General features: G+C 45.9%; 1 protein-coding gene across 1 annotated transcript in view; it reads left to right on the top strand.

Moving 5' to 3' along the window:
- The window catches only part of MAML2 (mastermind like transcriptional coactivator 2), a 219,559-nt gene that overhangs the window by 139,877 nt on the left and 66,970 nt on the right, over window positions 1–12,712 (top strand). Inside the window, 1 exon segment of the mRNA XM_054194569.1 lies at window positions 8,439–9,896. Coding sequence (XP_054050544.1) covers window positions 8,439–9,896 — 1,458 coding nt within the window.

Here is a 12,712-nt window from a genome sequence, read left to right as displayed (position 1 = left end):
AAACTTTCATAATTTTCTTTTTTATTTATCCCTTCTATTGTCCATTCTCTTCATAGACATATCTTCAAAGCTCTCAAATCACTATTGTTGCTTGTCTCCAAAATCCTCCAAATTTTTGCCTGTTCTGCTCATACAGGTCAAACTCCTGATGGGGTACACTTGGCCTGTCCTGACACTGCATGTTTAAGCTGAAGCTTTTGAGCTATTAAGTACTGCTTTTACTTTATGTCCTTCTTAATGGGGTGAACGTGCGTGATGGGGAGAGGCAGAGGGACGATGCTAACCCAGGTCAAATCCAGCCATCAAGCAAGTGAGTGCAGCAACTTTGCTAGAGATGTTCTCTTACCACAGGCCTGGATTTGGTCCAAATCACTTCAGATTTGGTCCAAACTGAAGTTTTTGGCAGAGGATCAGGACTCCTTCCTCCTAACAAGAAGCCATTTTGCCAGTTGTTTGTTAAGAGTCTTAGTTGAAGCAATGATGGAAGGCAGTTCTCGTTCAAGCAGGCCCTCCTTGTCCTGGCTGATAGACTCTGGTGCTGGAAGCACGTCTATGACTGGGTAAATATGCCGAAAGGATCTTTTTTTTTCCAATTGACAAGCGATGACTGTATCTCCTGTGAACTGTAACTTAGCCTGCAGAAGACCTCAAGGCCAAACAGTTGGCATGAGTGTCCTGTGTGACGCATTGATTTGCAGGAAGAGAGAAACGGTCTAAATATTTCCTTATTTTCCGAGGCTGGATGGATGGCTGCTGTCTTCCTCCATTGATTGAACTTTTGATACGGAGTGTTGCAGAGACGGGTGCTTAGACGGGTAATGAAAGCCCAAGTGTGGGCATGGGTATGTGCTCCAGTGAAGCTACGAAGCCTTCGCACAGCCAGTTTGGAAGTGATGCTAGGCAGAAAACCAGGACCAGACTGCTCTCAGCAGCCTTTCCTTAGGTGAAATCTGCTGCGCTATTGATCTCTAAAAGGCAAATCGAATAACAGCCGCCACATTTTTAAGGATTAGGAGCTTCCTGTGCAAGACAGTATGTGTTTTTAATACTTTAAGCTGACTTATGAAACTGGTAAACAATGTGGAGGGTAGTGTTAGATGACCTCTTTTACATGCCTGATCATCCTGTCAACATTTATAATGCATTTGATATTTCCTTCTCATCAGGATAGGATCAGTTAAGCAGTCGCATTTCCCAAAGCTCAGGTTGCATTATGCTTTGTTCCACATTTCATGGTAATAAACGTTGACATAAATTTCTGTAGATTTCACATAAAGTGATTGTTAATTTATTCATGGTTGAAAAGGATCTTAAAAACAAAAAAAAAAGAGAGGAAAGAAAAAAAAAAGAACAGAAAAGACTTCTCCAGAAGACAAATACACAGCTTGCAGGATAAGAAATACAGATCTTTCACGCCTATTTGTTTTGCACACAGTAATGACTGCTACATTCTGATTAGTAATCTTGACCTAGTTAAAGTGCTATTGTTTCTCTGTGTTCCTATTCTTCTAAAAGACTGTGGCTAGACATGATATTTTATAATCCATCAGATGTAAAATCTGCATAAAAAATATAATTATTGTGCTTCAGCAACTTGGACCAAAGCCCTGATGTTATATTTCTAGGCAGTACACTGTGAATAATATGGATGCTTTTTTAGGTTGGTATGTTCAGTTGGCAAGATACGTAATTTTTCCATAAGCGAAGGTAAATTGTGGGATTTTTAACATACTGATTACTATTCCAGCCTTGTTCCCAGCTAATGAGAATTAAGTGGGTACTTGTCAGCCAAGCAACATCCTTATTTGTTACTATAAATTCACTTTTAGTGGCACTTACTACAGTAAACAGGGAGAAAAACTTGTGTTACCTCTCAGTCAGCATTATTATTGATAGTGGCGCGTATGCCTAAGGATCAGCCAGAACTAGGACGCCAGTGCAAGAGGCCCTGGATAGACACCGAGTCTTTTCCCAGATCTTTTCTGGTCTTTGTGATCAGAAAGACAGGGATGGGTGGTGGGAAGGTTTGGGATGTGCAGAGAAAAATCCTCATGGCAGCAAACCTTGCTCCTGGTTAGCGGAGCAGTCTCAGGACCAATTAGCTAAATGGGAGAGGAGCGAGGCAGAGTGGAGGTGTGCTGGCTCGAGCTGCCACCCTCACCAGCAGCATGGGGCTGAAGGCACCTGCTCCTCCTCCTCGCTGCTCAGAGAGAGCGGTTGGTCCCCTTCCTGCGGACACACTCAGAGCAGGTGGCATGTAGGAACATGAAGAAGAGGAGGCACCTGGAGCTGAGCCTGTGCAAACCAGGCTGGAGTGGGAAAACAGCATCTGCTACCCTTGCATAGCTCTTTGCAAGCGTGGTAGGACCACCTTGACCCCACCATGGTGCTGTGCGGTGCTGTGAGGACACACCAGCTCTCGGTGCTGCTCCCCATCGTTCCGGGTGCCCAGGGCCTCGGCTCTGTCACTCAGTCCTGCATGAAAAATTTATGTTGTTTTCCAGATCAGCATCATCCAGCAGATTGGACTTTCTGAGCTTGGAGTGCTAAAATCTCTCTGAAGACAACTGTCATGCTTGCATTCTCAGCCATGTCAGGTAGCAGTTGCAAATGAAGACAAAACATTAAAAATAAATACTCTCATGCTGTGCAGAGACAATGTAGAGCAGAGGGGCTGGGGAGAGGTGCTCAGAAGAAGACCATGCTATTGAGATCTTCAGGAGAGACGTTAGGGTGAATCTGCTGCCCCAGGGTCGGGGGAAGAGCGGGAACAGACAGAGCTGCCAGATTTCAGGAGGTGTGTAGAAAGAGTGGTAATGGGAGCTCTTTTGCCTGTTCCTAAAAAGTGTGTCTGTAGTCAGAAACAGGCTCTGAGCGTGCATGTGTCATCACGGCGTTAGGACCTGTGATGGCCCTGGAGGTGGCAGCTCAGGGCAGTGGCCCTTCCTCATCCTTGTATCAGCCCCGGGGTGCTTCGGTGGCTCTGCAGCTGGCCATGGCGTGAGTACTGTGACCAGCGTGCCTGCTCGAAGGGGTGAGAAGACAAGGAGAGGGGCACCTCATCCTCCAGCGTGCTGAGGAGATGCCCGTGATGGGGGGGTTCTGTGCTGGTGAACCCCAAACCCTGCCTGGAGGGATGCTCCTCGGCTCAGCTCACCTCCGGGCACCACAGGAGGTGGCACTGCAGAAGGCTGGCAGCAAACGCTGCAAACCACTGTTTGGGAAAGGAGAGCTGCTGTCATTCAGGATTGGGCCCTAAATCCCAGGGGTGGCTCGCTGGGCCCAGCCCTGGGATGTAAAAAGGTGCTTTCACAGCATTCAGCATGTTTTCCTCCTTTGGAATGAATTCCTTTTTTTTTTTTTTTTTTTTGGCCACTTTCATTGTTTGAATATTTTCTGTATTTTTCATGTAATTCTTTTACCCCTTCCCCTCCCCAGATACATGAAGGATTTTGTTCACAGTGCAGCCATAGATACGGTCAGCATGTATTGTGAGAAAGTCTAGGGAGTCCAAAAGGGACCTCCTAAAGTGGATCTGTCTGCTGCTTCTACATTAAAAGCATAAAATCCAAAGCTGCTTTTTTCACATCAGAAGTTATTACTCCACATGAATCGCTAACGCTGCTGTGCTGCCTGCTTCGCAAACAAACTGTGATAATCCCTTGGGGTTTAAGTTAGCAGAACATTACGAGTTTTGTCCCTGTTGTTCCACCACACGAGCTAAGAAAGCTGCAAACCTTAGTAGGAAAATGCGAGAGATGGGAGAACAAAGGTGGTAGGAGATCTTCCTTTCACGTCTTAAAACACTACATATTAGTAGAGACTAAAAACCATCACAATCTGATATTTTCTCTGTAGTTTGCTTGGAGCGTTTTGGTGTTTTGGTCCAGTTTTAAGTGTCTGGCTACAAACATTTTGAGATGACAGTCGGGTGTGTTACATCTCAGTACAAGGCCAAGGATGGGTTGCATTGGGAAATAAGGGGGTTTGAGATTTGCAAGCACTATGGAGATAGTTGGGCAAGTCTCTCTTGGGACAAGCTGTGTTTCACTTGTCCTGAGAGCTGTGAAACTCCAGGCTGATGGATGGTTGACCGAGGACTTCTCTCAAGTGCTGTGCTCCTACGCATTCTTAAATTCTAGCAAATTGTAAAGGAAGCCCAACTGAAGAAGCTGCATGAAGTGCACAAAAAATAAGACTTTCAATGAAAGTGAAACCAGATAGTCCTTATTATTTCCTGCTGTCACAGACAAATTCTTTTCTTGGCCATTATGGACAGTCTTTGTGGAAAGGCATACAAGGCGAATGCACAGGGTTAATGTCAGAAACAGCTCAAAGATGTCATAATAATATTGCTAAATATGGGTAGTTGGGGGAAAACAATCCGTAAAATTTCTCATTCACAAATTTTGCTTTTGCACCAAAGAAGTTGTTTCCATTTTCTGAAAAACCTTCTGAGCCAGAAAAAAAAAAATCAACTTTCAGCAAAATCCTCTAGTTTTACGTTTAGTAAAAAAAATCAACTAAAAGAAAGTGAAGCAAAAGCCTTTTTTTTTTTTTTTTTTTGGCCAAAAGTGAGATTATTTGATACCAGATTTTGATGAGCCCTAATTATTGGCTTGGTGGAACTCCTGCTGATTTGGCCTGGTGTCAGGGAGCATTAGAGAAGAAGCTGCCCCTCATAAATCCCTTTTAAGACTCAGAATCTGTTTTAAATAGAAATTAATTGTTTCTCTGCACAGGACGTGGTGTCACACTGGGTTGTTTAGACCAAGTCAACTCTAGAGTTTTGCCCTCCGCTGAGCAGTTTGGCCAGTAACAGAATCACAGAATCACAGAATGGTGGGAGTTGGAAGGGACCTCTGGAGATCATCTAGTCCAACCCCCTGCCAGAGCAGGGTCACCCAGAGCAGGTTGCACAGGAACACGCCCAGGCGGGTTTGGAATGTCTGCAGAGACGGAGACGCCACCACCTCCCTGGGCAGCCTGTGCCAGGGCTCTGCCACCCTCAAAGAAGTCTTTCCTCATGTTGAGATGGAATTTTCCATGTTCCAGCTTCTGCCCGTTGCCCCTTGTCCTGTCGCCGGGCTCCACTGGAGTGCCCAGCTCCAGACACTGGAAGAGCCTGGCCCCACTGACTCTTACAGACGTGATTTCCAGAGGCTTAGCCTGACCAGTGTTAGCTTCAGAAGAACGAATGCGTCCAGCACTCCCTGCCTGTGGGTGCGTGGACGCGTGCTGACTCACCAGAGCCCGCTCGGTGCAAGGGCTCACAATAACACGGGCTGCCAGGAAACGCGTGTGCTCTTTGATGGCTCACACGGCGCTTGCCCTCCTACCCGTGGGATGGAGCTGTGCATGGAGGGCTTCCTCCTCTCCCGCTTACTGTCAAGTCACTCGTTTCCCATCACAGAGCCTTTCAGTATTACACAGTTCAAGCGGTGTGAGATGTGTAATCAGCGAGCCCGTTTGATCTGAGGAATGTGCCTGTGTGTTCATAGGAACTTTTGCTTTACGTTTACTGACCCAAATCAATCCCGGCTTGCAAATTGGAAGAGATGGAGCTTGAAATCTGGCAAGCTCTTTTTTTACCCTCTGAAGAGCCTGTGCTTTGCTCGGGGAAAAAGGGCTCGAGTACCGGCTTTCAATCAGTAGTTGAAAAATGCCATTGCTGGAAAACTGCAAAGATTTAAGTGATCGAACCCTGACCCTTTCCCTTCAGAAAACAAAACAGGCGTAATGCTCAGGCAGCAGTGCCCCATATAAGGCAGAGTTCATATGAAATAGCAAGACGGAGAGGCTTGTGATGGACACTGCTCATCCCACTGGACAAACACAGACCGGTCCCTTGCGAGCATAAATTGACACATAATCGGTAACAGCTCGGTGCAAGGAGGGAGAAAGGGCTTCATCCCTGTAGGCTGCCACGTCCTTCCCACGCCCTCGCCCTCCACATCCCTAACTCACGGGGGATGTGAAACCAGGACCTTTCCTGCAGCCTCAGTGAAGTCCCCCGAGAGTCCCCTGCACCTTTGCGGCCTCATTCACTCCCATGACTGTTTTAAGCTGGGGACATCTACTGACCAAGGTGTTGTCCGCATTCAGAGGCCAGTGCTTGCAAGGTTTTGGGGCGATGTGGCAAGCCAGCAGTTGTTACTTCTTCAGAAATGCATAGCGCCCTTTTTGGTGGGCACTTCAGCAGAGCAGATGTAATGAGATGAGGAGTCCTCCAGCCCACGTCGAGGGAGGGAGCGCTTGGTTAAGGGATGTGTCTGGAGGTGGTGGTGCTCTCCCTGGCTCTGCTGCTGACGTGCCCATTGTCACCGGGCAAATCACTTCCCAGCTCCCCAGTGTCTGCTAGCAGCTAGTTCAAACGCAGAAGAGCAGCAGCTGCTACGCACAGTGCAGTGAGACACCTGTGTTCTTAATCGTGTCAGAAGGCCTCCTGTAGGTGCTCTGGAAATGCAAAGACATTTTAAACAGCTCCCTCTGCTTTAAAATGTCAAGCAAAAGCAAAATTAACTCAGAAAGGCATATTAACCACATAAAGCATATAGACACGCAGAGGATATATTATTCGTTATCTCTTCAGGCTTTCTGTCAGCAGCACATATGAAAGCAAAACATGCTGCCAAGTCATGTATTCTGATGACCTGGGGAGTTCCCCGTTTCCCAGGAAGATGAATCTGGGGGCACGAGAATGATTTCTAAAAAACACACTGACAGCAAAGATGATGATGGTAAACGGAAGTGCAGCTTACCGGGGTTTTTTTTGCAAAGGAAAGTACAGTGACTCATGTGTCAGAAGGAACACGCTAACCAGAGACAGTCTGTGCTTTTTGCAAGTGACCACCCAAATCTCCCACCCCGAGGACACCTAATGACAATTAGTTGTTCTTAAAGGCACAAGGTCTGCAGACATGTACAAATAGGCACCAACACGACTGCCCTTATGAAATGAAAACATTAACCCGTGATTCAAAAGCTCTCCTGGAAACTCAACTTGAGATACGAGATGAGATTTTCAGTGTCAGGAAGAGAAATCGCAAGCTTTTTTTTTAAGCGGTAAACTCAGTGACCCTCTGATGCAATAGAAAGGTAGGTGGGTACGGAGGAAATATATATTTGTCAGTTGAGTTTTTCCCAGCAACTCACTGGTATTGACTCCAGAGTAAAGGTGTTCACACCTGGAGTTACCTGGGAAAAGCTCTTGCCTATAGATAAGCCTGAAGTTGAGGGGAACAGGGGCCACAACAGAGTATTAGGTGTCCACAGGCGTCTGTACACGGAACAGCATGATACAAATAAAGTGATCTGAAGACCTTATAAATCATCCTTCCTCACTTGACTGGAAAATTAGGGTCCTCAGTGTTCCCTCAGCCCATCACAGTCTCACAAGGTGGCACGGTTTGTACAAGCCCTGTTTTCTCGCTCGTGAACACTGGTATTTGTCAGATGACATTGTCCTGTTGCCTCCGAGGCCAGTGCACTTCTGCCGGGGTAGGAATTTGTGTGTACAACCGTGGCAGATAAGTATACGTCAGGTGGACAGGGCCATGAACTTCTTTTCCTTGGGTAGGCCCACAGGGCTTGTGCACAGATGAAAGTATCGCTGTAAATATTCAAGGAAAGGAAATAAAGAGTTACAATTCTCAGAGCAGTGTTGCATGCACTGGGTGTTTTATAGCAGACGTTTTAGGACATAAACAATTAGGTCTTAATGTATTAATATACTTCTCTGGAATATAATCCAGCAGTACATTATGGCCCAGACCCTTGGCTGACATAACCTGACATGGCTCCAGTGGCTTCATTTTCAGTTTTGAACAAGTTTTCTTCTAACCTCTTTAATTATACGCATCTCTGGCCCGTATAAACCTAAGTGAGATCGGGATGACTGGATCTCTTGTGTGCCATTAGAATGTCTTCTAGGACCTTTGGACTCTACAGCAGTCACAAATGGTCTTTTGGATCATATACCAGAATCATGAGAGTGAAATCCTGCAGCACTGGATAGGTAGAAGGGCAGATTTCATGACTGCATTAGCCTCTGCTGTCTGAAAATACTTTAGATCTGTCTGGCACAGTTAGATGGGAGCAAATCTGCAGCAAGTATGTCCTAGGCTTTGCCAGCTGCGGCTCTGGCCACCTCCCTCCACTCACACCCATGAGGGAAAGGGGGTCTGTGGAGGCAGTAGTGCCCAAAAAGTGCTGGTGGCTACAAGGACAGGGGTGATGGTGACAGGGAGGTGTCTCACTTACAAGGTATTTTCCTGCATTTCTGTGTAGTTTCATTGACTGAGAAAGCCCAGAATAGCATTCTGTACTAAGCAATGCTTACTTGCCCGTTGACTTGCAAGATCAATCTATCAAATAAACTACAAATTGTTTCTTCGTTGTCATCTAATAATTGGGGGTTTTGTCTCTGCTTCTTTCAGCTCCAAGGCTCCTTGAAGAGAAAGTTGGTGGTAAATCTGTCGCCGGTCAACAACAAGAGGCCCAATGGTGTTTCAGAGAGCTCTTTCCTTGACATTAAGAGGATAAGAGTGGGTGATAGTATCTCAGTGGGACAAGGTGGACAACATGTTAACAATTGCCAAAGCCAGTCAATGTCAGGAACTATGTCTGTGGGGCAAGGATCACAAAGAAAGGCCAGCAACCTAGCAAACAATACACATGCTAGTGGGAACGGCATGTTTAATATGGCTTTGAAAGAGGTAAAGAAAGAACCAGGGGAAACGATGTCCTGCAGCAAACACTTAGATAGCCAGACGTCCCATGAGAACATGTTTCCTAACAGATACGGGGAAGACTCGTGGGAACAAATGATGGATCTGGAGCTTCAAGAATTGTTTAATGAACTGACTAACATATCAGTGCCACCAATGAGTGATCTTGAGCTAGAGAATATGATAAATGCCACAATAAAACAAGATGAGCCATTCAACATTGACCTTGGGCAGCAAAGCCAGAGGGGCCCTGTGAGATCCCTGCAGATGGATAAGATGGTGATAAAGAGTGAATATGCACCAGGCATGAATCAGGCGCCTGTGGGCTCCCCACAGATGAGGCCTTCTTCTACAGGTCCAGCCTTCACTATGGCCACCGCTGCCATGTCCACCTCTTCACCCATCCCTTCAGTCCCTCAGAGTCAAACACAGGTATCGCAGGTTTCTTCTGCGTCCAGTCGGCCATTGCCTAACTGGCAGGAGGTCTCTCATGCACAGCAGCTCAAACAGATTGCAGCCAACCGGCAGCAGCATGCCTTGATTCAGCAGCAACAGCAGCAGCAGAACCAGACGGCCAGCTGGTCCACCTTGTCTCCATCAGGACCTTCCCCTGGACCCTTTGTGCAAGAGAAAATCCCCAGTCCTTCTTTTCGCCAGCAGCAGTTCAGCCCACAAAGCTCAGCAATGCTTGGGGTACCAGTGAATGGAAACCAGTCGAAAGGGATGAACAACTACGTTTATAAACCAACCACTCCCCAGAGCAATCCCATGGACATAATCATGCAACAGAAGCCTCAGGACCTCAACAGAAACTTTATCAACAGCGCTCAGCCACCACTAGAGCAGCATCATGGCAACACAAAGCCCTTGTTTCACTTTAACTCAGAGCAAACAAACCAGCAGATGCCTTCAGTTTTGGGTTCCCAAAACAAGACTGCCCTTCTGCACTACACGCAGCAGGCACAGGGTTCAGCCCCTGTGCAACAGCCACAGCAACAGCAGCAGCAACAGCCGCCGCCACAGCCTGCTCAGCCTCTCTCCAACCAGTCTCTTCAAAGGCCACCTAACGTACCCCTAGCAATGCAGCAAAAAATGATGCTTCAGAAAATGCAGCAGAGCCAGCAAATCTCAGGTTTGCAGTATCCAGTCTCTCAGCAGCATAGACAGGTAAGGCAAATTCCTCCTTCTTTGTTACAGAATCATTATGTCCTGAGTAATAAAAAGGCTTTTCCAGCCTGGCCTCATTCCTCCAGTAGATGTGTACTGGTGGCAGATAATGACCATCTCAGCGCATACTTCAGCAGAGCTGGTGATGGCACATTTAGCACCTATTCAGGTATATCGTGGATGCACATTTTTAAGAATTTCAAGAAAGACATATTCATAACACTTTGTTCTTAATGCAATGGAGTGAATATGTCCCTGATATATATTATGTAGATACTTGTCAGGAAGGTGAGACAGTAGGGTGGATGCAAGCTTATTTTGGACCCCTACGTTTTCTGGCTTACAAAAATTAAAGCTCTTTTGAATGGCAAAATTTTAATGAATTCCTATGTTATCTTAGGTAACGTATTTTACAATGTTAATTTTTAGGCCATCGTTTTCCTCAGAGAGGGAGGGTTAGAAAATTCTGGTTTTACATACCTTTTGACTGACATGACAAAAATACTGTTTGCACATTTGTTATCTGTTTGGCAAAGGAAAACTAAGACTTATCTGTGAGCTTTGTAAACACCCATCACACTTCTGGGAATATTCTGTGGATAGAACAAGTGCTTAGACATGAAGGTGAAGGTTGCTGCAGATACGTCTACAGTTACATACCGCATGGCCAGCTCCCACTGTGTTATCGTGAGATGGGGCTCTGAGACGATTGGTTGTTGTAGCTCAGTTGTGCTGTGGCCAGGTTACTGTGCGCCAGGATCCCAAGTTTCAGGCCTGCCAATCAAAGTTGGAATTTGTAACCTGACTGTACCCCAGAAACTGGAAACCAGGTGCAAAACAAAAAAACATATTTGACCTTGGGAGGTTTAAGCCACTCCGGGGAGTTTTGGTGGAACTTAGGTTCAACACATTTGAGGGTGTGGAATGGCAATATAGGTGTGGAGATCGTGTGTGGATATGAAAAACAGCTATAAGGTACTACTGACAAGTGGAAGCCTAAGTCTTCCATGAAGTCCCAGAGAAGCAGCATTGCGAATGAGTCATTCAGAGCTGGAGCTTCTTCGCCAGACTGTTTGTTGAACAGTCTGACGCTTTTAAAAAAAGTAAAGTAAATGTAGTTGTATGCATGGACAACTTTCTCCTTTTAACTCTTTTAAATTCCCTGACCAAATAACCATGACGTTCGTCAATGGAAAATCCCTTAGCAGGAGGTACCACGTGAAACATTTAGGCATCTTTGGGTGGGGAGATGTTGCTTTGTCGGAAGATGCTGGAGAACGAGTGGCAGCAGGAAGCAATCCCAGCTTTGTTGCTTTACAGGAGGTCTCTGCTGGCTGTTCCTCTCCTTCTTGGGCCACTGTGTGCTCACTTCTTAGGCGCATTTCCCCATTCTCTTAATAGACTGGCAGGCAGATGAATTTTAACAGTTCCTTCATTCAGCCATGATGAAGCTTCCAGCAATCTGTCAGCACAGGGGAGACAAGCAGGACTTTTGCAAACCCTACTATTTTTCTGAAAAAAGTATGCAAGGTCACATTCTGGAAAGGAGTAAAAACACTGAGAGCAACCCTGCTGGAGGCAATGTTAGGTCCTTGCTCTGTGTCCTTCTGGGCTGCTGCTCAGGGAGGCAAGCCAACAAGATGGAACTTGGCAACATGGCCATAGTGGTACTTGCAAGATTTATCGTTAAGTGTAGTGGGATCTCTCACCTGTGCAGCCACAAGATCTTTTGACTTAGGGAATTTGTCCTAAGTGAACTTTGCCGAGTGCCAAGCTTTAGATATTACACCAAAGAAGGAGTTTTGCCTTTCGTCACAGACTTCTGCAAGTAGCTTCCCAAAGTTTCTTGTCGTCTGACCGCTTTCCACAGTTATGTCTGCAGGACGTGGCTACCTCACCCACAGCACAGCTGGGAAGCTTAGAAGCTTTGTAGACATAGATTGCGGGGCTTTTGCAGTAAGAATATTGTTTTTCTAAGCTCTAGAGAGATAACTGTATTTTTTTAGAGATCCTTAGCAGTTGTTCCAAAGTTCTGCTGAAGTTCAGAAAATCAGGTAGGTCTCTCTGAGTAGAGTATTCTGTAGCTGCTGGAACGACATTTAGAAATAGAATTGGTCCATAAATGGCAGAGTTTTTGAAAGGTTTGAACATTACTGTTCACCTGGCAATATTTATGAGTTCTGTGGACTCCTTTAGCACCTGCCTGCACAGCTGCAAGAGCCCACCAACCCCTTGGTCAGGGCTTGCTTGCCCCATAGGTCCTGTCTGAAGGAGGAGACACCACTAGTATCTTCCAATAAAGACAACAAAGGTCAAAGCCACCTCGTGGCTCAGCTCCACTGATTTTCGCAATGGGGACATCACCTTATTTAGGCCGCACAGTCTTCCTTCCTGGAGGATCATCTCCCACCTCTGAGGATTCCTACACATCATTAACAGTAATGGATGATTAATTACTAGCATTTACTAATTAGCTTCACAATTAATATTTATTTTATTCATGCCCTATTTCTACATGAGGAATCAAGGTTGATTCTGTTGGCATCATCCAACTCCTCAGATCATTATAATGGTGGACTATAAGGACCACCTCAGTACTGGCTGTGATGCTTTGTAGCTGGAAATGTGAGTGCACATTCATAAAGAGCTGCTGTGACATCAGATAACACTGACTGGAACACTATAAATTAGTATTTTTAGCTGAACCGGCTCACCCTCTGGATTTTTACTCCGCAAGCTTTAAGATCCAAAAAAAGCATTTGAACTTGACTTTATCAGCCCAAGCTTGCTAACTGGCAATGTAAGGCTTATAATTT

The sequence above is a fragment of the Rissa tridactyla genome, chromosome 1 (assembly GCF_028500815.1).
Source record: "Rissa tridactyla isolate bRisTri1 chromosome 1, bRisTri1.patW.cur.20221130, whole genome shotgun sequence".
NCBI classification, from domain to species: Eukaryota; Metazoa; Chordata; class Aves; order Charadriiformes; family Laridae; genus Rissa; species Rissa tridactyla.
Note: the sequence above shows the minus strand (reverse complement) of the source record. Positions and strands in the feature narration are given on the sequence as shown.